The 26,238-nt window shown below is 40.6% G+C and overlaps 4 protein-coding genes and 1 pseudogene across 10 annotated transcripts; 3 read left to right on the top strand and 2 right to left on the bottom strand.

The window, feature by feature from the left end:
* Positions 1–1,317: 1,317 nt before the first annotated feature.
* On the bottom strand, positions 1,318–4,292 carry LOC147551922 (CAX-interacting protein 4 pseudogene; annotated as a pseudogene). Of its 2 annotated transcripts, none has more exons than XR_015237160.1 (3): positions 4,163–4,292; positions 3,041–3,167; positions 1,318–2,537 (listed from the first exon to the last, which is right to left on the bottom strand). The product of XR_015237160.1 is annotated as a CAX-interacting protein 4 pseudogene, transcript variant X1 (transcript). The 2 variants fall into 2 exon arrangements; XR_015237161.1 differs by having other exon boundaries at positions 3,041–3,161; positions 4,169–4,281.
* Positions 4,293–6,993: 2,701 nt separating this feature from the next.
* Positions 6,994–9,397, top strand: LOC147551923 (uncharacterized). The gene is made up of 2 exons (XM_086667008.1): positions 6,994–7,359; positions 7,844–9,397. The coding sequence occupies exon 2, from the start codon at positions 7,925–7,927 to the stop codon at positions 8,969–8,971; it is 1,047 nt and encodes a 348-aa protein (XP_086523134.1). The 5' UTR covers positions 6,994–7,359; positions 7,844–7,924; the 3' UTR covers positions 8,972–9,397.
* Positions 9,398–10,088: 691 nt separating this feature from the next.
* LOC147551924 (cytochrome c oxidase subunit 6a, mitochondrial-like) lies at positions 10,089–11,554 on the bottom strand. Its single transcript, XM_086667009.1, has 4 exons — positions 11,357–11,554; positions 11,051–11,157; positions 10,869–10,911; positions 10,089–10,436 (listed from the first exon to the last, which is right to left on the bottom strand). Exons 1-4 carry the CDS (start codon positions 11,466–11,468, stop codon positions 10,396–10,398), a joined length of 303 nt encoding a protein of 100 aa, XP_086523135.1. The 5' UTR covers positions 11,469–11,554; the 3' UTR covers positions 10,089–10,395.
* A 5,708-nt stretch (positions 11,555–17,262) lies between these two features.
* Positions 17,263–21,171, top strand: LOC147551925 (pentatricopeptide (PPR) repeat-containing protein). Of its 4 annotated transcripts, none has more exons than XM_086671653.1 (3): positions 17,263–17,797; positions 17,892–19,350; positions 19,940–21,171. In XM_086671653.1, the coding sequence occupies exon 2, from the start codon at positions 17,932–17,934 to the stop codon at positions 18,862–18,864; it is 933 nt and encodes a 310-aa protein (XP_086527779.1). In that variant the 5' UTR covers positions 17,263–17,797; positions 17,892–17,931; the 3' UTR covers positions 18,865–19,350; positions 19,940–21,171. The 4 variants fall into 4 exon arrangements, with proteins under 4 accessions (XP_086527779.1, XP_086527777.1, XP_086527778.1 ...); XM_086671654.1 differs by having other exon boundaries at positions 17,381–17,797; positions 17,892–19,555; XM_086671651.1 differs by having other exon boundaries at positions 17,263–19,350.
* A 2,598-nt stretch (positions 21,172–23,769) lies between these two features.
* On the top strand, positions 23,770–25,850 carry LOC147551926 (peroxidase 12-like). 2 transcript variants are annotated; one of them, XM_086671655.1, is made up of 3 exons: positions 23,770–24,159; positions 24,409–24,603; positions 25,033–25,850. In XM_086671655.1, exons 1-3 carry the CDS (start codon positions 23,908–23,910, stop codon positions 25,645–25,647), a joined length of 1,062 nt encoding a protein of 353 aa, XP_086527781.1. In that variant the 5' UTR covers positions 23,770–23,907; the 3' UTR covers positions 25,648–25,850. The 2 variants fall into 2 exon arrangements, with proteins under 2 accessions (XP_086527781.1, XP_086527782.1); XM_086671656.1 differs by having other exon boundaries at positions 23,907–24,153; positions 24,403–24,603.
* The last annotated feature ends 388 nt before the right edge of the window (positions 25,851–26,238 follow it).

Consider the following 26,238-nt stretch of genomic DNA (forward strand, 5'->3'; position numbering starts at 1 on the left):
TTTTATCGTGACTTCTCCTCTATCACCACAATTTTTGTCTACCACCACTATTTTCGACCGCTGACCACCTCTCTTTCATACACTCTCTCTCATTGTGTCACTCTCGCTCCCTAAATCCTAAATCTCGAGAGGGTTTTAGAAACCACCCTCGAGGTTTTAGATTTCGTACTCCGACGAGCACGAAAAAGTCTGTGGCTGGTGGATTAGAAATGTTTGTGGTCCGCCAGTCACGTAATCATCGAGGAGGGTTTCGCGAGAGACCATCTGATATACACAAAACATCTAATATCCACAAAACATCTTTCTCATGAGTTGCATAATTCAATTCCACACCAGATTCGGTCGAAGCATCAGATACACACAAAACATCTTTGCTTTCTATACCTTTATACTACAGGCAGCCACATGTAGAAAATGGTGGTACTTCATCTTTGCTTAACTCCTCATTATATCAGAAGTGTTGGTGCAGAACAAATATTCTAAAGAATGCGGCTAAGAGCTTCCCAAGCTCCCCGTCCATTATAAGAAAAAGTAAAATGAGGAAACATATCAGATGGAAGTCAAGGACAATCTACAAATTCCCAAAGAGAAAGAGAGTATTAAAATATAGCACTTTAGGGTTGCCTACTGGGAGAGCTTTTGATCCTCCTGCATACAAATTAAGGTCGAGGTGAACTGCCATTTGCAAGTGGATAGAGAAGCAACTGCAATTCACATTCTGTGGAGACAAAGCTTATAGTTTTTCCAACTTGACCAACTCAGCCATCGCAGGGAATTCCCACGATACTGAGGATGACTTTATGGAGAGAACAGTAGAGAACACGGTGAATACTGTATGATATTTTATTTAACACATGTAGTTCTATACTCGTTTCTTTTGCTACAGTGGTTGTGATGGTGTTCGCAGCTAAGATGCGGTGGACGCGATTGCGACTGGGATGGGGTGGTGATGGTGGTGCTGGCAGCTGGAGCGAGAAGGTGCTGATTTGACTGTTAAACGGTGGTGCCAATGGTTCACCAAGGTTTTGAGATGGCAATAGTTGTCTTCATAGGTTAGTAAAATGGTTTTGGAGATGGCCATTCCATCTCAGTTGGGTGATAGTGAGCAGGGGCTTTAGTCATAAACCCTCCAAATTTCCCAGTTCCAATTGATATATTAATGGCTTTGAAGTGAAGGCTTTGTTTCTCTTTTTCAAAATCTACCCGCAAGTTGTATGAACCTGAAACGTGAAAATAAAAAAGCCAGGATAAAAAGGCAAGCGCATTCAAAAGGGTTGGATCTATAACGAACTCAATAGAATCGTTACTCTCGATACGAAGACAAACTCAACTCCACATTCAAACTTCAATGTTAATCGTAGTTTTGCAAACAAAGTACATAAAAAGAAAAAAGCAAAGCAAATAAGAAATCCATTTAAAGTAGCAGAGATATTGCAGAGGCCATAGTTGAAACCAAAATCACCTTAGAAATACTGCAGCACAAATCTTACACTTTTACGGAAGTACTCTCTCGCAGTACTTAGGATATAATGCTTATTCTTCGCGATGTCGTCGATGTTTACCACTTTTCTTTCCAGAGTGTCTTTTCCGCCGTGCAACCCGTGAACCATCATCCGAATCGCTAGCATCAGAGACAGATGGAGATGAAGCCTTCTTACTTCTATGCTTATGACGCTTAGTAGATTCTTCAGACACATCAGAATCATCGTCGGAATCATGATTACGTCTTCTCCTCCTTTTCTCCTCCTTCCTACTCTTCCTACGACGGTGTCGTCTATTCTCATCATCCTCATCTGAAGACTCATGTCTCCTTTTCTTCTCCCTCCTCCTTCTCTTCCTACCACTTTCATCATCATCGTCTGTAGTACTGCTGCTTCTCTTCCCACTTCTTCTTTTCTTCGATCTACCTCTCTTCCTCTTCTCTTTGGATTTGGATTCAGAGTCAGACCCATCCTCGTCCGAACTGTCTTTTCTCTTACTAGCTGAAGACCTCATTTTGCTAACACCCTTTTTCCCATTTCGAGCAGCGATTAACCTCTCCATCTCTGAGTCAACATCAGAATCCGAACTCTCACTCTCTTCAGAACTCTCCTCAGAGCTTTCCAATCCAGGCTTACTCTTACCATTACCCTTGAGCATGTCCAACCCAGAAGCAACCTGAAGAGCCGCTGCGTCTTTCTCTTTGTTTTCTTCTTTCAGACTAAGAAAGTTTCGGCATTGAAAAGTAAGATGACCAACACGACCGCATTTCTTGCAAGCACCACGACATTCATCAGCGTTTGAACCAGTGATACGAGCTAAGGCAAGAAGTCCTTGAAAACTAGCGTAAGCATTCTCAGGATCGGGCTCAGCGTTGGACGATTGAGTCTGGGATGATTGTTTCGATTCATCTTTGTTTGGTGCGTAAGGATCGTATCCAATTGCACTTTGCCATATACCATGAGTCTGAAGCGCTGCGCTACTATGAACCCTATTGTTCGCGGGCATGCGAACTCTACCCGCTGTTGCCGGCATTTTGAGATTTTAAAGATCTGAATCTGAAAACACAATGAATTTTTGGGTTAGAAATTAGGGTTTTTTCTTCTATCAGTAGAAATTGTTCACCTACAAATAAAAAAAAAAAAAAATCCTATTTTCACGAACACCGTCAAATAACAACGAAAACCTGAAGGTGTATTAAGATGATAAAAAAAACCCCTAAAACTACACAAAACTTTAAAGAGAACAAAATTGATAAACGTAACGAAATCAAGATTGGGGAAGATAGAGAATAAAATCAAGCAGGTAACAGAAATCTTGATGGATTAATTATCGAACTCCCAGAAAAATTATGAGATTCTTAACAATCAACTCCACAAGACAATCAAAGAACCCTAGAAATCAGGCAAATATATGTAGGTCAAGGTAACTGCAGAAAAGGGCATCTTTTTTTTTTTTTATAAATAAAGGAAGTGAGTAAACCCTAGAAAGTAAATTAGGTTTAAGAAGAGGACGAATTGTGCTGAAATTCGGATCGTAGTAAAGGAAAGAAATAGCGTACCTGATGAACCAGTAAGAGGGAGCTTATCAAAAAGAAAAGAAGTTGGGGGATCTATTAGAACTCAAGATCCGATAATACTGTCTACAAAACAATCGAAGAAACCCCTCCTTCCCCCCTTGCCCTCTCTCTTAGTGGTGCTCAAAAGGCCGGGCCGGACCGGCCCGGCCTTTTATAGAACGGTCCAGGCCGGGTTGCGGGCCGGGCCCAAGCAACCCGGGCCGGTCCCGGGTTGGCTAAACCTATGGCCCAGCCCGGGACCGTGACTTGACCCAGCCCGGGACCGTGACTTGACCCAGCCCAGACCTATCCGGGCCGGGCCGAGCCAAACCCGGGTTTGACCAGGCTAATCTGTTTTTTTTTTTTTTTTTTTCCTGTTTTTTAATATGAAACTCAATTAAAACTTAACTAATCCTAAAATTAAATTAAAAGTAATATTACACATATAAAACTATTTGTAATAGAACTTACTTAAAAGAAAATAAAACTTATCACGTAGTATTAAAGTAATGACTATTTACCTAAACAAATCGAACTTACCTAAACAAATCGAACTTACCTAAAGTAAATTAAAACAAAATGGAACTTACTTAAAAATTTATAGTATTTACTAAAAATTTCTTCTCTTACTCGAAAAGAAAAGATTTTCTAAAACTTACACAAAAATGGTTTAATGAAACTTACCTATATTCTTTTTATATTCTCTAACTTAAAAAGGAAAAGATTTTCTAAACTTACATAAGGATATGAATCCTTAACATAAATATAAATATTTCTTTCTAACTCAACAACTTACCTAAAATTATTTTTAGATAAGATTTTTTAAAGCTTACCAAAAATTTCTTCTCCAACTTAAGTTTGCTATATTTTCTAAATAGGATATAAATGATTAGGAGGAATAGAAATATTTAAAGAAAGAAAGAAAAAGGGGAAAAAAAAAGTTGCCGGGCTCAATCCGGACAGGGCCGGGCCTAGCCCGTCGGGCCCAAAATAGAGGCCCAGCCCGGGCCCGGGACAGAACCCGGGTTGACCTGGCCCGTTTTCCGAACGGGCCAGGCCGGTCCGGGCCTGTACGGAACGGGCCGGTCCCGGGCCCAACCCGGGCCGGCCCGGCCTTTTGAGCACCTCTACTCTCTCTCTCTCTCTCTCTCACGTTCCTTCAGAGGTCAGTGAGTCTGGACGCAACAACGTTGTTCTTTTTTGTTGCAAATGGGACGGAAGGACATGCCAATGTTATCATGCGTGTCAATCCTTCCTTGTCCAAGTGGTCGATAATGTTGACATAAATTCTAAAACTTTTGAAGTTTTAACTTAGGCGCTATATCGTCGGATTTTAGGCTCCTTTAATTATTGATTTAATTTAAACAATTATCGTATTTATCACATCTTGATGATGTATCAATGCCTTGTAATGATTGACGAGATCGTAATCGCTTTTCTATTTCTTATTTTTCTTTTTGTATAGAGATAATTCATTTTACGTTTACTTGTACGATTTCATTACGAGTTTTGTGGTAGAGTTGAACATCGGTTGGATAACCGATTTTTTAGCTTTATCCATAATCTGAACCGCACCTCTCGGTTAGTTCAAAACAGAAGGCCAGCCAAACCGTCGGTTGATCGGTTCGGTTATCCAGCCGAACCATACATGAACGGTTTGGTTCGGTTATCCAACCGAACCACCTGCTGTACTTTTCTGTATATAAAATTTTTGGTTCCTGACTTATAAACCTGCAACAATAATACACTAGGAACATACTGAAATTTAGTTTTAATCATCTTAAGTTCTCAACAACAAATTTATAACATAAAGATACATAATCAAACCCTAAACCAAAAAATAAAATCAAGAACACCAAAACCTAAACCAAAAAGTAAGCCACAAAGTAAACCAAAATCTAGAGAGAGAGAGAGTTGTCTACTTGTCTTACCTTATCTTGAGAGAGTACTACTGTACTAGAGTGTGGTTATTTCGAATTTTCGAATGGAAGAGAGATGATCGAGAGGGCGAGAGGATTTCGGCGAGAGGGCGAGTTCTCTCTGTTCGTGTTTAGGAAATTTGGGAGGGTAGCTTACTTAGGGTTTGTTTGTTTATTTTATTATTTGTTTGATTTGTGAAAAACGGTTCGGTTTGAGTATGTCTGTTATCCATAACACTCATCCATACACCGATCCGAAGACCTCGGTTTTGTGAATTAAATATCGGAGCCAATCTAGACACCCTTTGGATCGGTACCCGAACCGGCCAAAACCGTTTGGCTCGGTTTGGATTGGTCGGTTCGGATACTGAATATTCACCCCTATTTGTGGCAAAGGTGGTGGTGGCGATAGTGACGGTGGTTGTGGTGATCATAGTGATAAAAGTGGTAGTCGTGATGAACCTTTGGAGAAATGTTGGTGATGGAAGTGGTGAAGATGTGGTTGTGGCACGTGGAAGTATAAATATGGCGGCGGTGGTGGTGGTGATGGTGATGGTATGGTTGTGGCGGTAGAAATATGGAGGTATGATGGTAACAGTATGATGGTGGTGGTAGAGGTATGATATTGGTGATTGAGGTGTGGCGGACGAGACGAAAGTATGATGGTGGTGGTGGAGGTACGGTGGTGGTGTTTGAGGTATTGTGGTGGTTATGGTGTTTTGGTGGTGGTTGTGGTGGACTGATAGCGGAGGTGTGGTTGTAGTAGTTGAAGTACAACGATAGAAATGGAAGTATGGTGGTGGCGGAGGTACAGTGGTGTTTGAGGTGTTGTGGTGTGGTTAGGGTGTGGTGGAAGTGCGGGGGATTGTGCCGGTGGATGTGTGTGGTGGAGACGTGGCAATGGTGGTAGAGGCTGGGTGGTGGTGGAGGTGTAGTCACAGTGGTTGAGAAAATTCTATTGTGGTGGAGCATAAATAAATAAGAAAATAAAATAGTCGAGTTATATCCGCGTATACGTAAACTTAAGCAACTTAATTTTGAAGTCAAAAACAAAAAATTTTAGTTTAAGTTAGGAATTTTGAGGTTACTGAACTAACTTCTTATCAAATAAATAAAAAAGTTAATTAATTTTGTGTTTCCAAACGACATCCTTATACTTTCTATTGAAAGAAGGTTATTTCCCTATAGCCCCCAACTTTGTGACCAGTTTCCTGCCTAGCCCTTACTTTGTCAAAAATATCCAGATGACCCTTTTTTCAGATTCCGTTATAACACCGTTAACTAGTCATCACTTCTCTCTCTCATCCAACTCATCGCCACTCTCTGCCACCTCATCATCTTCGCCGACCGACCAATTTTCCGACCGGCCGAGTTTTAAACATTAAATTTTTTTTTTTTAAACTCTCCTCTTTCTCTCTCTAAATTTTTTTTTCTCTTCCTTCTCTCTCTCTCTAAATATTCCGTCGAAGGAGGTTCCCTTTCGCCGAAAAAACCAGATCGAGACCTGGTTAATTTTTTTTTTTTTAATGTTTGAAGGTTGCCGGCCGAAAAATTACCCGGCCGGCGACCTTCGTCGGTGAAGATGATGAGGTGGCAGAGAGTGGCGATGAGTTGGATGAGAGAGAGGTAATGACTAGTTAGCGGTGTTATAACGAAATCTGAAAAAAGGAGGTCATCTGGGTATTTTTGACAAAATAGGGGGCTAGGCAGGAAACATGTCACAAAGTTGGGGGCTATTAGGGAAATAACCCTTGAAAGAAAGAGAATATTAGTATTTTTTTTTGAAATGGGACTATATTTTACACTTGGATTTACACCTAAGTTCAATATTCTCGGATTTACACTTCCAAAGATCGAACCTGAGACATCCGCATTGCGAAGTAGATGCACTGACTAACTGGACTACTAATAACCTGTAATTCATGTTAACTCTTTCAATCACTTGGGCAAATGACATAAAAAAAAAAAAAAAAAAAAAATAGTTAGGAAAGGGAAACCAATTAACATACACAGGTGGATGACACGTGAGTTAGAGTTGTATCACTTTTTCTGTTGGACTAACAGTATACCGGAAAATGAGGTTTAATAGGTAGAATCAAATCGCTGAGAATCATAAGGGACCTCATTCATTCTTCCCTATTCATTCATTCATTCATTCATTCATTCATTCATTTTTTCTCTCTCTAAAAATCACAATTATCTCTCTCTCTCACTCTATAAATCTTGTAACAATCAGATCCGATTACTTCATTAAACCCTCTCTCTTTCAGAAAACACACTTCTCTCACACCTTAACTACTCCCATAATCACACTTGACAATTTATATAAACCCTTTCATAAACTTCAACCAAGAAAAATGCTCACTAAACCCAATCACTCTTCTTGAATTTCACCTCCTATTGGTAACTCTCTCTCTCTCTCTCTCTCTCTCTCTCTATCTCTCTAATTCTTGTTTTTCTGTCTATAAAGATGATGAATATATTAACTCTCAATTAGTAATTTTGATTTCAAGTAAATAATAGAATGTGGGTTCATTTCTTTTGGTAATTATAATCCAGAAATCTTGCTTTTTTTTTCGTTTTCTCTGAATGATTTCTTAGAAAAATGATAAACAATGAGAAAAATGTGATTTTGCTTGGCATTTTGCAATTCTTAGATAGGAAATCAGTGGGGTTTTGGGTTTTAAACTACTGATTATTACCCACAATCTTGCTCCTAGGGTTTTGTTTTTGTATTCTTGATCTTGGGGTTTCTTTTTGTTGTGATTATAGTAATGCATGAACAAATTGCTGATAATTCTCTTAATTGTTTCCTGTATCTTTTCTCTGTTTTCTGATTCTCTTTTTCCACATTAAGAAGTTACTTATTAGAACTGTTTGATTTTAGGTTTGGTTGTTCTTGATTAATCTTTGGTGGAATAGTTGTGGTTTTGGGCCTTGATTGTTCTTGATAACCGATCAATCAATCATGTATAAGCAAATGCCGAATCGGAATCAAAGATTAAAAGGGTTTAAAGGAATAGATGGTTTAAAAACTGCTTTGTTGCTGGCTGTTTGTGTCTGGTTGCTTTACCAACTTAAGCATAATTATGACAAGAGGAATACATTTGATGAAGACAAGTCGAAACTCTCGGAAAAGACAGAGGAAAGTCAGGCTGTCTTGATGTTCGGGAGGAAAGGTCTTCGTTCTCGAGTTAAGGAATCAGTTTTGAAGAACAAAGAACAAATCGATGAAGAAGAAGAAGAACGGAACAAGAACGCAAGAGAAGACAAGAAGAAAGAAGAAGTGAAAGAAAGCAAAAATGAAGAGGATGAGGATGAAGGTGGAGATGATGAATTGGATGAACAAGATAGAGATGAAGCTGAAGAGATAGCTGATATGGAACAGTCTTTGGAGGAAGAGGAGTTCGAGGTTGCACGAGAAGAACAATACAATGGGGATAATGCTTCTAGTGCTGTACCCCGAGATACCCAGGTTCTGAACACTGACACGGAGAATGGCACTAAAGAAATGCACGAAATGGAGCTTGTAGATGAGAGCAGATTAGGGTTGCTAAATCAAACTAGTAGTGACCAGGATGTTGTTTTGGATCAAAATGCTTCTAGCTTACGTGCAGGAGACGATGAAATGGTTGAAGGTAACCTTACTGATAATGCGACAAAGAGTGAAGAAAAGGCTATCGAGATTACGTTGTCTCAATCTGAGAATGGGTCTCAACCTAATTCATCTACAAAACCAGAACCCGATGATCAATCAGAAGTGAACAATAATTCAGCATCACAAAATGCTGGAATTTCATTTTCATCAATACAGAATGGAACAGTTTCACCTCAGAAAACGATGAGTTTTAACTCGACTGCTGAGACGTTAGAATCAGATACCTCTGAGAGTGCTAATGAAAGTGATGTTCAATATGCAGAAGACAAAGGTATTAAGTCCGATAAATCCGCCAATGCAGTAGAAACCTCTGTCTTTTCTCACAAAGGAAAATGGCAACAGCAGAAAGGAAGATGAAGGCAAGATAGAAGCTGGAACAGAAGAAGCAGGGGAGAATGCTTCATTTTCAACATCAAATGAAAACCTAGACCCAGTGGATACCGGCGTAAATGAGGCTCAAAAAGATCTGGGCCTTTTGAAGGAGACTGTAACAGAGGGAAACAACAGCCAAGTTGCAGTTGATAAATGATACGTTTCCAGTTTCCACGACCGTGTTCACCAGATTTTTCTTCATGAACTATGGTATGATACTTCACCAAGTTCATTTGATTGCCTCTGGTCAAGATTAATACAAAGCAAAATTTGTAAGTTCTCTTGCTTTACAAACTCATAGTAAGTGAATATTTTTTTGCCAAGATTTTAAAGTGTGTAGGTAGGTCAGGAACTCAAGGTTGTACGTATACAATAATTCATATGAAGTTGTTCGTTAGATTTTCTCGAAAATATTGATACTCTTCTACTTGATCCTTTGTGTTTCTATAGAATCTGAATATATAGACCTAATTCAGGAGTATGTGTGTTTCTGACATGAGTTTTCAAGTATAACACATTAGATCATCACCCAAAAATTTCAATCTGGATAACTTTTAGATACAAAATCCTAAATAAGCGGAGAACGCACTTTTTGTCATCGCTTATATGTTGTGCTGTGGAGTCAACGGTAGGGCGAAGCCTGAAGGCTGAGTTGCAAAAAGCAGGGGCTTGGTACATCAGTGGTGGCTAGGATGGTGTGGTGCCAGTCTTGGTGGTAGGGTGATTGTGTTGTGATGAGAGGTGGTGCTGGATTGGTGTAGAGGTTTTTTGGCAGTGGCGGCGATGATGTAAATGCAAGCTTTTACGGTGTTTCTGCAAACGTAGTTTTGTCGTTTCTAAGTTAAAGATATAATAAGAATTTGCTAATAGTAGTGGAGAAAACCTAGACATTATATTCTTGGTTACTAGATCACCCTTCTCCGTTTTGACTGTAAGACCCTACTTAAGCTCGGTTTTGGTGCAACCTTCGCGGCGGAGAAAAAATACAAACTGTAAATTAACTCAACTCAAAAGTTATGACAATATGGATAATCGTGACCGTATGATCTCATCCAAACCAAACTCCTAACCACAAAAGGAACACCAAGACTAACCCAAAGCCTTAAAACCAAGTTGTTTATTATAAAGGATGCATGTAAGCAACAGTTTTTAGCAACACCATATCTGAAAAATGGAGACAAATACAGTACATAGCATATCAATGATTGATGCAAGCAAGCACAACACGAACTTTGTAATTATATTTAGACGATAATTCAAACAAACACGCATAAGTTTTAAAGTTTATAGACACATATTTAGTAGAATAAAGGCAGTCAGGAGGAAGGTGTAGGGACAATGTGGACTCTTAATATCATGTCTTCAATAGCACTGCAGCGCTTAACGGTAAGAGAGAACGTCTGTCGACTTCAATGGTGTTTGTGTTTCCTCTCGAAAAGACCATCTGGACCTGCATAATAAATGGAACACAACAAAGATGGTACCGGTTCAGCACACTCAACTAGAGGAAATTGCAAGTATAGTGTTGTAACTCCTGGCCGGCCGAGTTTAGTTCCTCTCTGTTTTGTTTGACTCAAATGAAGTCTTTAATTGTTTTTCAAAACAGAACAACACTTTCTCAGACTGAACAGAGAGATAAACAATTCGTATAGTACTGAAAAAACAAACAATTGGTATGGTAACTTGTTTCGACACTTGCACCTCTCACACATGAAAGATGTAGGTGGCGGCTAGGTTGTAGCAGGCTGGTTTCAGCCCAACGTGTCTACCCGCCTCTCATGTGAGGGGTATATATGTACAGATAGATCAGGCTTCTGTAAACAACATCCCACTTCAACTAATTATAGCGAAGAACCAAACATGTGGCAGAGGCGAATCATACCCCATGGAAAGTCTTTGTTGCGGATGTGCAAATACGGGTATGGCTGCATAATAAATTTAAGACAAAAAGAGATATTAGAAATCCGAGATGCAAGAGAGGAATGAACACGTATCCATTGACTAAAACATAACTCCGAAAGACGTTATACACAAGAAAGCGAACAAGGAGGATATAGTACTTACAGGAGGATCCTCATAGTGGGGATGACCCTTGGAGAGATTGTAAATTGCTAAAATAGTACAAGTTGCAATGCCTGCATATGTTATCTTCTCCCACTTTACCATCTCATCTGATAAAACAGATCAAATAGTTATTTACATTTCTCTTATTCTAGTTAGAGATTATAAGAGAATCTTAAAGCTTGTCATTAGAAAATTTTTTATCTACTTCTCCAATAAGAATAAATATCAAAGATTCTACATGATCAGCTAGAAAGAAAGTTAAAAAAGAAGAAGACTAGACTTAAGCTAAAGCAATAGATTACTCACAAGCTTCATCATGATGAGAAGAGGAGGAAGAAGAAGATGAAAAGTTCTTCTTAGAAGGAGCTCTCCACAGTGCTGCTGCTTGAAAAGCTGACCTTATTCTCACCATCCTCATTTTTCTCCCGAACCTTCTTGCTCTCTTTGGAAAATATGAGAGAGATTTTTGACATACAATCTCCCAATTATATCAACATTTGGACCACACCCCATCTTTTTTTCAAAACTTTTAATTTACACCTCCACCGCTCCACCTAGAAGGAAACCGTCAACTTGGAGTTAAGTTTAGTGTGTGCAAATCACACGCGCGAACCAAAACACTTTTTGCCCATTTTATAGCTATTTGGACTGGTTGCCATATTGAGCAGCTTGATGTCTCTAATCATTCTTTCATGGGGTGTTAGATGAAGACGTCTTTATGGTACAACCACACGGTTTTGTTGATACGTTTGTCACCTGCATAAAAGCCACTATGGCCTCAAGCAACCTCTCAGAGCTTGGTTCAATAGGTTTGAACTTTTTTTTTACAGACTTTGGGCTTCTCCAAAAGTGCTTATCCTATACTTTTACAGACTTTTTTTTTACAGGTTTGACTTTCCTATACTTTTATGTCCATCACCCTTTGGTGTAACGGTTGGACACCCCTCTTAAGACCATGAGGTCGTGGGATCGAGTCTCGGTGGAAACAGTTGCCATCAAGATTTATCCTATGTAATTTAGGCTATGAATAATGTAATAATTTGTCTGACTTTAGGCCACTTTATTGTCGGACTAAAAAAAAAAGTACTTATGATCATTTCATGTTTCTGAAGTCAGTTAGTTAGGGTCATAATGGAGTTCATTACGGCTGGGTCGAGGGAGGCCATGTGTCACGGCCTTTTTGTCCCGTTAGGTCGACCCGGCATATTATGCTCAAAGACACGGGTCGATAGTGCGGAATATCAAATCCTAACGTACCGTGCGGCGCTATGTATTCCCTCCTAACACATAGCCAGCCTTCCCGAACATATTCGGAGCATCTCGACTATCAAGTCATCTTGGTTCCCAACCAATAATGCGGCATGACACCAACGTGTCCCAAACCTACGAGCATAGCTCGAGCCGTCCCGTATAACGCTTCCTTGAGTCATAGACTCTCGCCCACTATAAAGGATACCAACATATGTGCGGAGCACACCAAGCCGCGTATGCGGATCTTGCCATCTAGTCTCAAGCATCCGGCACCTTATTATCTCGGCTTACCATCCGGACATTGGGCATAGGAGCATCCATCTCTAATAAGCTACCTCATGCCCAACATAGCACATCAAGGCTTGGCCCCTTGAATAGCTCAATCCTCCTTATGGAATGTGCTAGCACGACGCACGCCTCGCCATGGCATGAGAACATGCAACACCTTTTCCAAAGGAACCCGCAGTAACCTATCTCCAGGTACTGTCCCGAGCCATTTCCTATGACAAGGGAACCCGTGCAATATGCTTATCTCGCATACGCTAGGCCGGCCTCATGGGTTGCGCCACGAGGATGCTCACTTTCGTGCATACCATGCTAAGATGGGCGAGCTCCCATCCACGAGGTCTTGACATATGCTGGATGCATATGAGGAAGGGAGACCACCCCCTCCTAAGGTGCAAACTTCTTGTTTTGCCTATTTCCACAAGGAAACATCAATCCTTTTAACCAGGCATACTCTCGTCCAAATGACCCTTCGTATCCTTGACAAAGTCTTGAATGCCACGGATGTCCCCGTGCATGGCCTAAGGAAGCTTGCTGGCACTCTTGCCCTATCTCGACCTCGTATTTGGCCCTACGGCCTATATGCTCGTACGTGCTCCTAGCACTCGTCACGTCATATGCATGCTCAACAATATGCACGTGATATACTCCCCCACTTGTAATGTCGACGTCCTCGTCGACTAAGTTTGGAGTACTTCAATCTTCTGCCCCACTCCAATGCTACCACTGCACCTTCATGTCTTCGGCAGACCGCACCTCCGTGCTAACTCAACTACGCGGTCTCGTCGCGCAGGTTCCCCCTCCGGGTTAACTCAATCCTCTGCAATGCATCCTTCGATGCGTTAGGATAATGGTCTTCCGTACCATTCATCCATGCTCAATGTCGCTTCTCCGTTGCAGCCTCCGCCGCTCCTCAAACTCAGGTACCTCACCTCCTCGGCTTCACCTCGAGTTGGCATCTCGATTGTCACCTTACGCCTCTGCTTTCGTGACCAATCTTGCCATGCGTATCGCAGTAAACTGCGACACAACTCGTCACCCTGGTACCTCAGCGACCGTTGCCTTCACCCGAGTTAGCATCTCGACGCCACTGCGTCTTGCCATGTGCCTGCAATGTTGCCATCGCAGAGCAACTCGTCTTCAATGTCACTCACCTCTGGATCAGACCCAACGTACCCATGTACTCCACGTTCTGACTCCTTGGTTTGCTTGTTCATTGAGACCCTCATTACGCCCTCCGGCTTCTCACATCAAGTTCACTCTAGTACCTACGTATCCACTACTTGTACCCTTGAGTGTATGTCACTTGAACTCTTCGCAATGTCGCCCCTCTCTCGACGACCCTTGCCTCGATTGTGCCTCTGCACCTGCACCTCTGTGCAACTCAAACTCGCGCCTCTGCGCTTGCGCCACATGCGCCCGGCATCATCCGTGCCATCCCTTCCTCGGGAAATTGTCGTGTTGCCTTCGATGTCCACTGAAACGAGCAAGGTAGCTTCTCTCCACGAGAACTACATGGTACCAAACCATCCACTACTGGCATACTCTTGGGAACGTCCTCTCTGACTACATCTAGACACACACTTGCCATTTAATCATTGGCGATGCTCCTTAACCCGAGCATCTTGGTAGGCTCGTGTCCCTCTTGAACACATCCGAACGTACCACCGCATAAGTTCCAACACATCTTATGCAGCACCATACGGCTTACAACTCACTGTCACACTCGACGTTGTCACATATATCTGACGATATGAACTTAGTTCCAACTATCACCAGAATTGGACGATGCTTAATGTCACCACGACACACCATCCTGGAATCCCAAACGTGAGCTGATCTCTTCTCAGTCACCACGTACTCATTGCACACTGTAGGCTTGAACTCGGTTCCAACTTACCTCCAATGCATAACTCAAACATGGGCCGATCCACTTCAGATACAACGACCCTCATATTACTTGACGGCTTGAACTCGGTTCCAACTACCATCAGTTCTGTACTTGGTCTCGTGAATCTGTCATCTAGACTTCACACCAATATGACCATAAGCTTCAATGTTGGTTTCGGCTTATAGCACTCATGCGGCATACCACACACAAGCGTGCTAGCATATCCATGTCTCATCTCAAGTGAGTCAATTCTCTTCGGAACTCAAATGCGCTTAGCATACTCCGTGCCGAACTCTATCGTGCACCATCCCACATAAGCACAACTTGATCTAGCACCAACTTGCCCAACGATGTACTCTGTCCATCTATCTTACTCTTGACCCCTGTCTTCTGTAAGTAGCTTGAACTCACAACATCACAAGTCACTCGATGCTACCTTCGACTTAAGCATAAGAGAGTATCCTTCAACACCTTGTTGCCATACCCTGCTCTGACGCTCAAGTATCACTCGGATCAACATAGCTCCACTCTCGGATGCCAATCCAACAAGCTTACTCAGACTAGCGTACCACAAGCTCTCAGCCCGACTCTACTTGCCATCTTGGTACACTTCTTACCAAGCATGTTGTCCACACAAAGGACTCTAACATATGATGTACCCAATGCGCACCAAATCGTACTGAGCATTACTGCACTAAGCTCGCACACGACTCACCGTGCCATTCTTGGTTCATCCCATCTCTGCACTTGTCCTTACCTCCAAAGGACTCAAGTATATATGGTACCTTCTTGCCAACCAAGTCACACTGAACTCTTACAGCTTGCACATGACTTCTTGTGTCAATACGGTTCCATCTCATATCTCGCATATGTCCTTCGTCTTCAAGGAACATAGACCCAAGTATAGCTACCACCGTAGCATCCGTGCACACGGCCTATTCCTTCCATCGGAACTCCCGTCGCCTTATGCACCATGCATCCCTCGACAAGGTCCCCTCTTAGCACTATAGCTTCAGAGACCATACCATCTTGAATGCATCTCACTCTGAAAGCCTTCTCTCGGAATCATGCTCTCAACGTAGCTCTTCATACACACTCCAGTATACCACATACCATAGTGGGAGAATCACTAAGCTCTTCGTCAACTCTTCGAGCATAGATACCATCTCTTTTAACCTGCCGTCCAGGCTCTAGAAGTATGCTTCCAAACATACCACATGTTCTTAGGCATATCTTCATGCTTGTCCTCTCAAGCTCCCAAAACATATCCATTTGCCACTATAACTAGGCTCTTGGAATATATCTCGTAAGCTATCGAGCTCTTGATCCATCTATCACAAGGACCAGAGCAATATACACGTTGGCCTATCCACTAGGCTATTATACCAACTGTTAAATGGGTATCAGGATGCAATACATCTTCACTCGTCCATCTCCATCCTGCAGCTCAGGCTCTGACATCCATTTCTCATCTAGGATCAGAGCACAATACTCTATCTTGTCACCCAGGCTCTGATCGCAATTCTCATAGGGGATCAGAGCACTATAATCTATAGCCTGATATCCAGGCTCTGATACCAATTGTCAAATAGGTATCAGAGGGTAATATATCTTTAGCCTTTCGTCTAGGCTCTGATACCAATTGTCAAATAGGTATCAGAGTGTAGTAGATTTCTAGCCTGTACCTCATCAGGCTCTGATACCAATTGTCAAATAGGTATCAGAGTGTAGTATATGTCTAGCCTGCACGTCTTCAGGCTCTGATACCAATTGTCACGGCCTTTTTGTCCCGTTAGGTCGACCCGGCATATTATGCTCAAAGACACGGGTCGATAGTGCGGAATATCAAATCCTAACGTACCGTGCGGCGCTATGTATTCCCTCCTAACACATAGCCAGCCTTCCCGAACATATTCGGAGCATCTCGACTATCAAGTCATCTTGGTTCCCAACCAATAATGCGGCATGACACCAACGTGTCCCAAACCTACGAGCATAGCTCGAGCCGTCCCGTATAACGCTTCCTTGAGTCATAGACTCTCGCCCACTATAAAGGATACCAACATATGTGCGGAGCACACCAAGCCGCGTATGCGGATCTTGCCATCTAGTCTCAAGCATCCGGCACCTTATTATCTCGGCTTACCATCCGGACATTGGGCATAGGAGCATCCATCTCTAATAAGCTACCTCATGCCCAACATAGCACATCAAGGCTTGGCCCCTTGAATAGCTCAATCCTCCTTATGGAATGTGCTAGCACGACGCACGCCTCGCCATGGCATGAGAACATGCAACACCTTTTCCAAAGGAACCCGCAGTAACCTATCTCCAGGTACTGTCCCGAGCCATTTCCTATGACAAGGGAACCCGTGCAATATGCTTCTCTCGCATACGCTAGGCCGGCCTCATGGGTTGCGCCACGAGGATGCTCACTTTCGTGCATACCATGCTAAGATGGGCGAGCTCCCATCCACGAGGTCTTGACATATGCTGAATGCATATGAGGAAGGGAGACCACCCCCTCCTAAGGTGCAAACTTCTTGTTTTGCCTATTTCCACAAGGAAACATCAATCCTTTTAACCAGGCATACTCTCGTCCAAATGACCCTTCGTATCCTTGACAAAGTCTTGAATGCCACGGATGTCCCCGTGCATGGCCTAAGGAAGCTTGCTGGCACTCTTGCCCTATCTCGACCTCGTATTCGGCCCTACGGCCTATATGCTCGTACGTGTTCCTAGCACTCGTCACGTCATATGCATGCTCAATAATATGCACGTGACACATGGCCATTTCAATATGAAAGAATTAATTTATCGAGTTCGAAGATGTTGAACTGATAAGATTGAAGGCGGTAATGGATATCCAAAATTCCTCTAATTAGGTCATTATTTGTTGGAAATCTTTCCTGAACAGTTTCAAGCAATGGTATTTAACAAAGTTCCAAAGCGCATCACCAAATCTCTTCAACCATCATCATCATCTATTCTTCTCCCCACATCTCAAAACCCTAATTTTCTTAAAACATCTGAACCCTCTAACATCCCTCTCCCCACAGTTTCACTCTCTCTAACTTCTCAGCACCAGCTTCTTCAATTCTTGAAATCTCATTTAACACCCACTTTCACTCCTCAAGAACTCTTTCATTTCCTCACCAAAAAACTTCACCACCACCCAAGATTTACCCAATTTGATATCCACATCTTCCGTTGGGCTTCAGAAATTGATTCATTTCGTCATGATCATTTTACTTATGAATGGATGATTAAAACCCTAGCAATTACTGATCGTTTCGATGATCTTAATTCAGTCATTGAAGGTATGGTTTCTAATCCTTGTCCTTGTTCTGATGGTATTTTTTCTTGCTCTAGAACTGAACCCATTTTTAGATTTGCCATTAATTCTTTCTGTAGAGTTGGTAGATTGGATGATGCCTTGGTTGCATTTGAAAATATGCGAAAAATGATCGACGGAAAACCTAGTGTAATTCTATATAATATCATGATTAATGGGTATGTTAGATTGAGAAAACATGATAAAGCTTTGGACTTTTATGCTATAATGATCAAGGATAGAGTTAAACCAGATGTTTTCACCTTTAATACTTTAATCAGTAGTTACTGCAGAAATTCTCAATTCGAATCCGCTCTAAATTTGTTTAAGGAGATGAGAGTGAAAGGTTGTAACCCTAATGTTGTTAGTTTCAATACATTGATGAAAGGGTTTTTCAGAGAGAGAAAGTTTAATGAGGGAATTGAAATGGCATATGAGATGTTTGATATGGGTATTGAATTTTCTGTGGTAACATGTGAGATTCTATTTGATGGACTTTGTGAAGAAAACATGACTTCAAAAGCTTGTGATATTCTGATCGATTTTTTGAGTAAAGATGCTATACCCGACGGATACGAATGTTTGAATATTGTTGAGGTTCTTTGTGGGTATGGGAAGGTGGATAAAGCATTTACATTAGTGAACAAGTTGTTGGAGAAAAAGAAAATTTCGAGTCCAATTGGATGTACAACTGTAATTGACGCTCTAATGAAGTCAAGAAGGATTGACGAAGCATTTAAGTTGATGGAAAGAATGCTGAAGGAGGGAATTGTTCCTGATAGTGTTACTTATAATTGTCTCATGAGAGGAATGTGTGATTTAGGTAGAAGTATGGATGCCAATAGATTGAGGCTTTTGGCTTCTAGCAAAGGTTTAGATCCAGATGGAGTGACATATAGTATATTAGTTTCTGGGTTTTCAAGAGAAGGTAACAGGAAGGAGGGCGGAAAGATGGTCGATGAGATGTTGGATAAAGAATATATACCTGATCTTGCTACTTATAATAGGTTAATGGAAAGTGTTTGTAATGGTAAAAAATCTGTTTTTAGGTGAGCAAATGTTGTCAATGAGCATTTGGTGTTATCTATTAAGTTTATGTGGGTTGTGATTAGTTCATCATTGGTTAGTGTTTCACTATTTGTTGTTGATTACTCTCTACACATCTGAATCTCTGAAGTCGGACGGATTAAATGATGGTGGAAAGGGTTAAAATTCTCATAATAGTGAGGATCTGGCAAAACAAGACACATTCTTCCTGTTCATAAATTGGGAGTATATTCATGTACTGAAGTGGAAATGATCATATAAAATAAGAAGAGAACAACTTCTGGGTTATTATATCTTTTTGCGACCGAAGTTCCATAAAGTAGCAGCTAGTTTTGTCGAATAACTCAGCATCACATTCTTTATGATCAGAGCATGATGCGTGAATAAGGACTCGGGAGTGTGTAAGAGTAGCGGATATGCTTGAGTAGCCGTGAAGTGATTTGGATCAGACGTACAACCTGAAGTTGTTTGTCAACCTACTGTGAATACCAGGTAACACTTGACATGCGGGATTTCCTTTAGATTTTTGTATGCATTCCTTTTCGATATTTCCCTCATCTTATACGTTAAAGTTTACCTTGAAACCTATTTGTATTGTTGTTATTTCCTCATCCAAGTATTTACGTAGCAACACGAAGCTCTCAGAAAAGATAGAGATCAGGCCGAGTAATGGGGACACCATCCTCTGTACATATATGTTACTTGTCTTAGGTTATTAGGTCATTCAGTAATTACTCTTACTTTCGTACTTTTTCTATCAACCAAGATTTCTGCTTTATTTTATGGACCCGACACAATTTTGTCAAGTACACAAGATGTTCATACAAAACTTTGAACTACACTGATTGTAGTGACTACGAGACGAGCATCTAACAATAATCTGAGTATTGGATTTGAGATCCATATTCGACTAAGCAAAAAGAAATCAGGAGTGTACATGTTAATTTAGTATTCTTCTAAGAATTAAGAATATATCCTACTTTAAGTTACATTCTTTATTAGTTTTAGGTAATTACTTTGCATAACTATTAGTGTCAATATTGGTGATTCTAAGTGTTGTTTTCTTGTTTATGTAAAACAGACAACGTTGTGGATGCGTAGTTACCGTAGTATGCTCTTGTTATCAACTCCCGTGGTAGTTGCTACTCGTCAGTTGACCGAGTCGAGTTTGTGAGAAACTGAGAATGACGTAGTAATGTTATGACCATGCCACATTACTAAGTGAACCACTAACGGTATAAGGTAATGATGTGATCGCAGTATTACGTGCAACTCCAACTTTTAATGGACTTGGAAAGAGGGTTTTCCAAAATTTAGCAATTTTAGTTTATTGATATGCATATGGATGCAGAGAAAGTCATATAGCAAAAATAAGGACAAGGATGATCACCTAGTTAATATGTAAACATCACAAAACTTCATGTTCCATTAGTTTAATGCTTTCTGGTGTAAAATACTCATAATGACATAAGCACAATAAGTGGTGGGTGGTATGGGAATAATATTTTGGTCCTGAGGTATCCAAGGTCTTGTCGGAGTAGACCTCTTGTCGTTTTCCTAGCTTGTCTTTAAGCCAGAACAGGATTCAAGGCGCCTAAGAGACTCATGTCGACCTCCTATGGCAGGGCTCCGTCGTATTGACCTCCCATGTCAGGGCTTCGTTGAATTGACCTCCCATGTCAGGTTTAGGTTGATCGTCGTAAAAGCAGTTATCACTAATAAGAAATAGCGGCATGCGGTAGCAAGTTTTTGAAAAAATTATGCTGTGAACTAAACGGTGGTATGAAAAGGACCATTAAGAGCACTACGGACCGGTTAGGTCTGTTGGACGGTGATCTCTAGGGGTTAGTATAATCTAAATAGAAAGTGAAAAGTCTTTTTGGAGTTTCAATCAGTCAAATGTTTCGGTGGCAAAAGGTTTCCAGCTGACTTGTTTGATCTGTTCGCCGAAACAAGTAGAAGTCGGAGAGCACCCATAGATCTCATGTAATAGTCGGGGTCTTGATTTCTAGAGAAACCGCCATTTTTAGAGAAACTGAGATGGCTCGACGTTAAAGTCTTGTGGTCTTGGTTTAGCAAATCTTGAGTTGGTTTATGTAACTTTCTTTTAGAGCGGCATTTGAAAGCAGTACCCCTTATGATGGCTTATGTAACCTTTTTTAGAGAGGCATTTGAAAATTGTAAAGCTTTTAAAAGCGGTACTCCTTATGATGGTTTATGTAACCTTTTTTTAGAGATACATTTGAAAATTGTAAAGCCCTAAAGTGCCAAAGCAGACAATATAGTGAGCAACCTGGAAATCTGTTCAGCAAACTCCAATAATATGTTATTAGTTTGATAGTCTCTGCTATGATAAAGATTCTGGTTGAAGAATTATTTGGGTGGTCACTGCCAAATGTTGAGCATGCCCCTTTATACGACAATATAAAAGTCTATAAATACACAATGTGCGTGACGTCCCAGGCCTTGGCAGTTGCGGATATTGTTTATGTCACGTCAAGGCCACACCCATAGATACAGGGTTTTGTTCTTACCAAAGGCTTCAGTAGTGCATGCAAAAGGCATCCGTACTTATTAAGCGTGAGCGTAAATCTATACCCAGATCACACTCTCGCGAATGATGCGAGACTGTCACAATCCTCCCACTCTTATTAAAGAACCGTCTTTGGTTCTGGAGCCACTTGTGATGCCCTAGCTTTACCAGTTGTCGATATTATCTCCGCTTTTGCCATCTTAGACTCACGCCTCTAAGTACGAGGTTTTGTTCTTGGTGAAGGCTTCACGAACCTACCCAAAAGGCATAGCTATTTACTAAACTAGAACGTACACATGTAGCTTAGACTTCGGACACTCTATCGAGTGGTGTGGGACTATCACCATGTCATGAACAAAGAATCAGAACCCAATCATCACAGGCAAAAGAAGTCTAATTTACTTTATTTCCAAGGGTTTATCCTTTTGATAATGAATGGGTTGGAAAGAAAGAGATAGGAAGGAAGAGAGAAAAATGGAGAGGATGTCACACAGTGAGAGGGGAAAGATTTGTTAATGTATATTCTATTACAACATAAAGAAGTAATTAGAGGGGAGAATAAAGTGACATGCAGAGGGGACAAGAAAGAGAATTGGGAAATTCTGAAGGAGTCCTCTATAGTTTTTGTTGGCGCCCCACTTACTAATAAAGTCTCTCTTATATTTGCATGTGAAGGGGTGCCAATATGAATAATTAGGGGGACTGTTAGAACCACTCAAGTAAGCTTGAGTCTTAAAAAGAAAAGTGGAAGAGGTAACCACTTGATTTTGTTAAATGAGAAGTTAAATGGGGTACGAATTTTTTAGTATAATATCTACTAATTACACCTTTTTTTGGTAGCCCCTTTCTCAAAGTTCTCGTGTGACCACACCAGCGGCTCTCGCAACTACAATCCGATTTTAGGAAAATACATTGTAAAGTGATCTCACATACGTGAGAGATGAAGTGTTGTCTCTTATAATTATTTTAAAAAAGAAGTTGTTACACTTGAGTAAGCATAAAAGAATTACTGTGAACTCGAGTAAGCATAAAAGAATTATTGTGAACTCTGAATTGAGTCCTTATTTATTTTTTTTGATGAGATAAATTGGGTCCTTATTTAGTTTCGAAAAAATCTCAAATTTTTCTTGAATGTACAGAAGCTATACAAGTACACTCCCGTGCACCCCTTCAAATATGACTAGGTAATTCCTCTTTTTCATCTTTTAGAGAAGTGTGTAAATTCAAAAATACCTCTTGGCCAGTGTACATTTTAAAACGTTTATGTGTAATGGATAGATTCCCAAAAGCCAAGGACCCAATCCAAATCACCAAGATTGGCGCTTTCATTTGTCAATATGGGGAGCCTGTGATCACCTACTCCAACTCAAGTAGGAATCATATTCTTTCAATAGAAGAAAAAAAGAAAAAGAAAGAACGAATGATATTTCCACCACATGCCGCCCTTTTCAATTCAATATTTATTATGCAAAGAAAGCTTTATAGACTCTAAAAAGCAAGACTTCAATTAAAGTTTAATACTAGTAATATTCTCAAGGGTTAATTTCATTTTGGTACTCTAAAGATGACCAACTCCATAAAACTACCCCCTGAAATTCATCTTTCTAGATAGTCCTCTAAATCACTTTTTGTCAGATTTTATGCTGACATATATTTTACTCTCCAAAACTACCTTTATTATTTTGTCTCTTAAATTTTTGTTTTGTGATCGTTAAGAGAGAAATTGTAGAGAGAGTCTCCTTTGCATCTTACTAAACTCCATCACTATTTCTTTATCATTTCATCTCCACCACATCTTTTTTATTTTTTATTGAAAAAAGGTTGAATCTGGTTTATTGGTGGTTAAAACTCCCAAAGTAGATGGTTTGATTTGGGATCTTCAAGAATTAGATTTCAATGGGGAGAAATTTCCAAAATCGGTTGGGGATGTAACTCCTCCGAACCGGATTTATTGAGGGGATGTGATTCCCCCAAAATGAAGTTTTAGGAGCGACTCCCCCAAACCAGACTTAGGGGGGGGGTGTGGGGGGGGGGGGGTGGGGGGGTGGGGGGGGATGTAACTCATGATCATCCGAAATCGGATAGTTATGAGGTCGTAAGTCCTTCAAAATCGGAACGGTTTTTTGGGGAAGTACCTCCTCCTAATATTAGTTTTTTACAAGATTTTTTTTAAGAAAAAGAAAGGAGTTGATGAACTAATGGTGGTGGAAGAAGTGGAGATAAAGTTTTCTCTCTCGAATAATGACGAAAGACAAACTGACATTAACAAAAAAGAAGAAATGGCAAACTGGAACTCAGAAAGTATGTCATCAGAAAATCTAACAAAAATATGATTTAAGGGGCTATTTTAGAAGTTGGTCATCATCTTTGGGGAGGCCTGGTGAATCAGTCATCTTTCGGGGGCCAAAATAGAATCAACCCTATTCTAAACCCTCTCAATTTTATGCTTAATGAAATCAATTTCATTCATCTGCCTATAAATAGAGAGTTCAATCATCTTTTCTTAGCAAATTAAAATGGCTTCTTCCTTGATTCACTTTAGTCTAGTAGTAGTAGTCTCATGTGTTTTATTTGCTTCTCATTACATGACTCTTGCTGAGGCTCAACCAGCACCTCCTCTAGTGAAAGGATTATCTTTCACTTTTTACAAATCAAACTGCCCTAATTTGGAAAAAATTGTTAGGGCTCAGCTTAGGAAGGTCTTCCAAAAAGACATCACTCTTGCTGCCTCCCTGCTTCGTCTTCATTTCCATGACTGCATGGTTCAGGTCACTTTCTACTTCTTAATACTTGTACACTAGTTTTGCTAGCAAGCTAACCCGGGTTTGGCGGATGTCCTCCCGGTCCCCGGCTAGGCCAGGGTATAGCTAACCCTGGCGAAGACCAGACATGAGTCACGTGTCACATGACTATTCCACCCCGGGTTGGCTGGTCCGAGCACGACCCAGTAAGTACCAGTAGAAAGATGGTTACGTACTATAGTCTTTTTATTGTCTTAACATAAATATTAGGTGCAGGGTTGTGAAGGTTCGGTATTGCTAGATGGGTCAGCTAGTGGTCCAAGCGAAAAGTCTGCAATCCCAAATCTCTCACTCAGCAAGAAAGCTTTTGAGGTTATTAATGATCTTCGAGGTCTAGCTCAAAAAGCATGTGGCCGGGTTATCTCTTGCTCTGATATTACGACTATAGCTGCGCGTGACTCTGTCTTCTTGGTAATCTTTTCTTGAACTTACAGTCTATTTATGTCGATATATATATAACTTGTTTTCAATTGTTTGGGCCTTACATCCATTATATTTTCTTATTTTGGGCCTATCGCCCATAGACCAGTATTTACTATTTAATATCATTTTACTCTATTTCGATGGGCTCTTTTTTACGGAAAATAAACTCTTCTATACTTTTTTGCAAAGCTAAATATATTTTAATACACCAAATTGGGTCTTTTAGACAATTGAGTCGGCGTTGTTATTCTTTAAGCATCTTAAACCCCAACGAAGTTTACTTTGATGATTATATATGTATAAAAGTTTCCAACAAACTTTACCAAAAGAATGTCTTGAGCCAACAACTTTTTTTTGTCGAATGGTAGTTTGGAGATTTGTTACTAATTAATTGGCTTTGTCTATTTACAAATGCAGTCAGGAGGACCCGACTACAAAGTCCCCCTGGGTAGGCGAGACGGAACCACCTTTGCAACTCAAGATGATACCCTAAACAATCTCTTCCCACCCTTTGCAAATGTCTCGTTCCTAATTGATGGTTTTGCTGCTAAGAAATTCGATGTGACCGAACTAGTGACCCTTTCAGGTGGCCACACTATCGGGGTTGGGCACTGTCCATCTTTCGTAGATCGGTTAACCCCGAAACAAGACCCTACCATGGACCAGACCCTAGCCAAGAACCTAAAGGCTGTGTGCCCTACCACCAACTCTACCAACACGGCCCCGCTTGACTTACGATCACCTAATGTGTTCGACAACAAGTACTACGTGGATCTGATGAACCGACAAGGGCTCTTCACTTCAGATCAAGATTTGTTCACGGACACTAGGACTCGTCCCATTGTGACTAGCTATGCACTGAACCAGACTTTGTTCTTCCAAAGGTTTGGGTTGGCTATGATTAAGTTGAGTCAGATAGGTGTTTTGACTGGTACTCAAGGAGAGATACGTGCTAACTGCTCTGCTCGCAACCCACCCCGCTCTTACTTATCATCTCTCGTCGAAGATGTGGTGGAAAATGCAGCCTTTTAATCAACTTAAGCGAAGGATGATGGTGATTTCGTATCGACATACTTGATGACTACAAAGTATGAGTTTACCAAGAGGACTTAACTTGTACTTTCTTGTGATGTAATAATGTCTTTCACTTTCTTGAAATGAAAACAAAAGTTTGGGGTTCTGGACTCATTGTGGGGAAAACAATTTTAGAATACATATGATGTAGTGAAAATAAATCTTTCATATTTTTACTAATCAAGAATCAATTCGTAATGCTAGGTTACTAGGAAAATTTAAAGAATTTTATGCCGAAATGAGTGACAACGGCATGTAAAACGAAGAGTTCTGATTAGTCAAACTTTAAAAAAAAAACTTGTTGCATCATTTCGGCATAAAATTCGTCAATGTTTTTGTTTGTGTGAACTAGCATTCCCAATCAAGAATTACATAGATACAACACATACAAATGAAAAGAGATAGATTTCAATTTTTACTTGTAGTAAAGTAAATAAATAACTTACTAATATTATAAAAATCTTCACAAACTAGCTAAAACCCCATAACCCCCTTCTCTCCTTTGGTTCTTTTAATTAATTCAACAACTTGAACAATGATAAAATGTTT

The sequence above is a fragment of the Eschscholzia californica genome, unplaced genomic scaffold, assembly GCF_041429995.1.
Source record: "Eschscholzia californica isolate CP2 unplaced genomic scaffold, dmEscCali1.0.p SCAF_3, whole genome shotgun sequence".
NCBI classification, from domain to species: domain Eukaryota; kingdom Viridiplantae; phylum Streptophyta; class Magnoliopsida; order Ranunculales; family Papaveraceae; genus Eschscholzia; species Eschscholzia californica.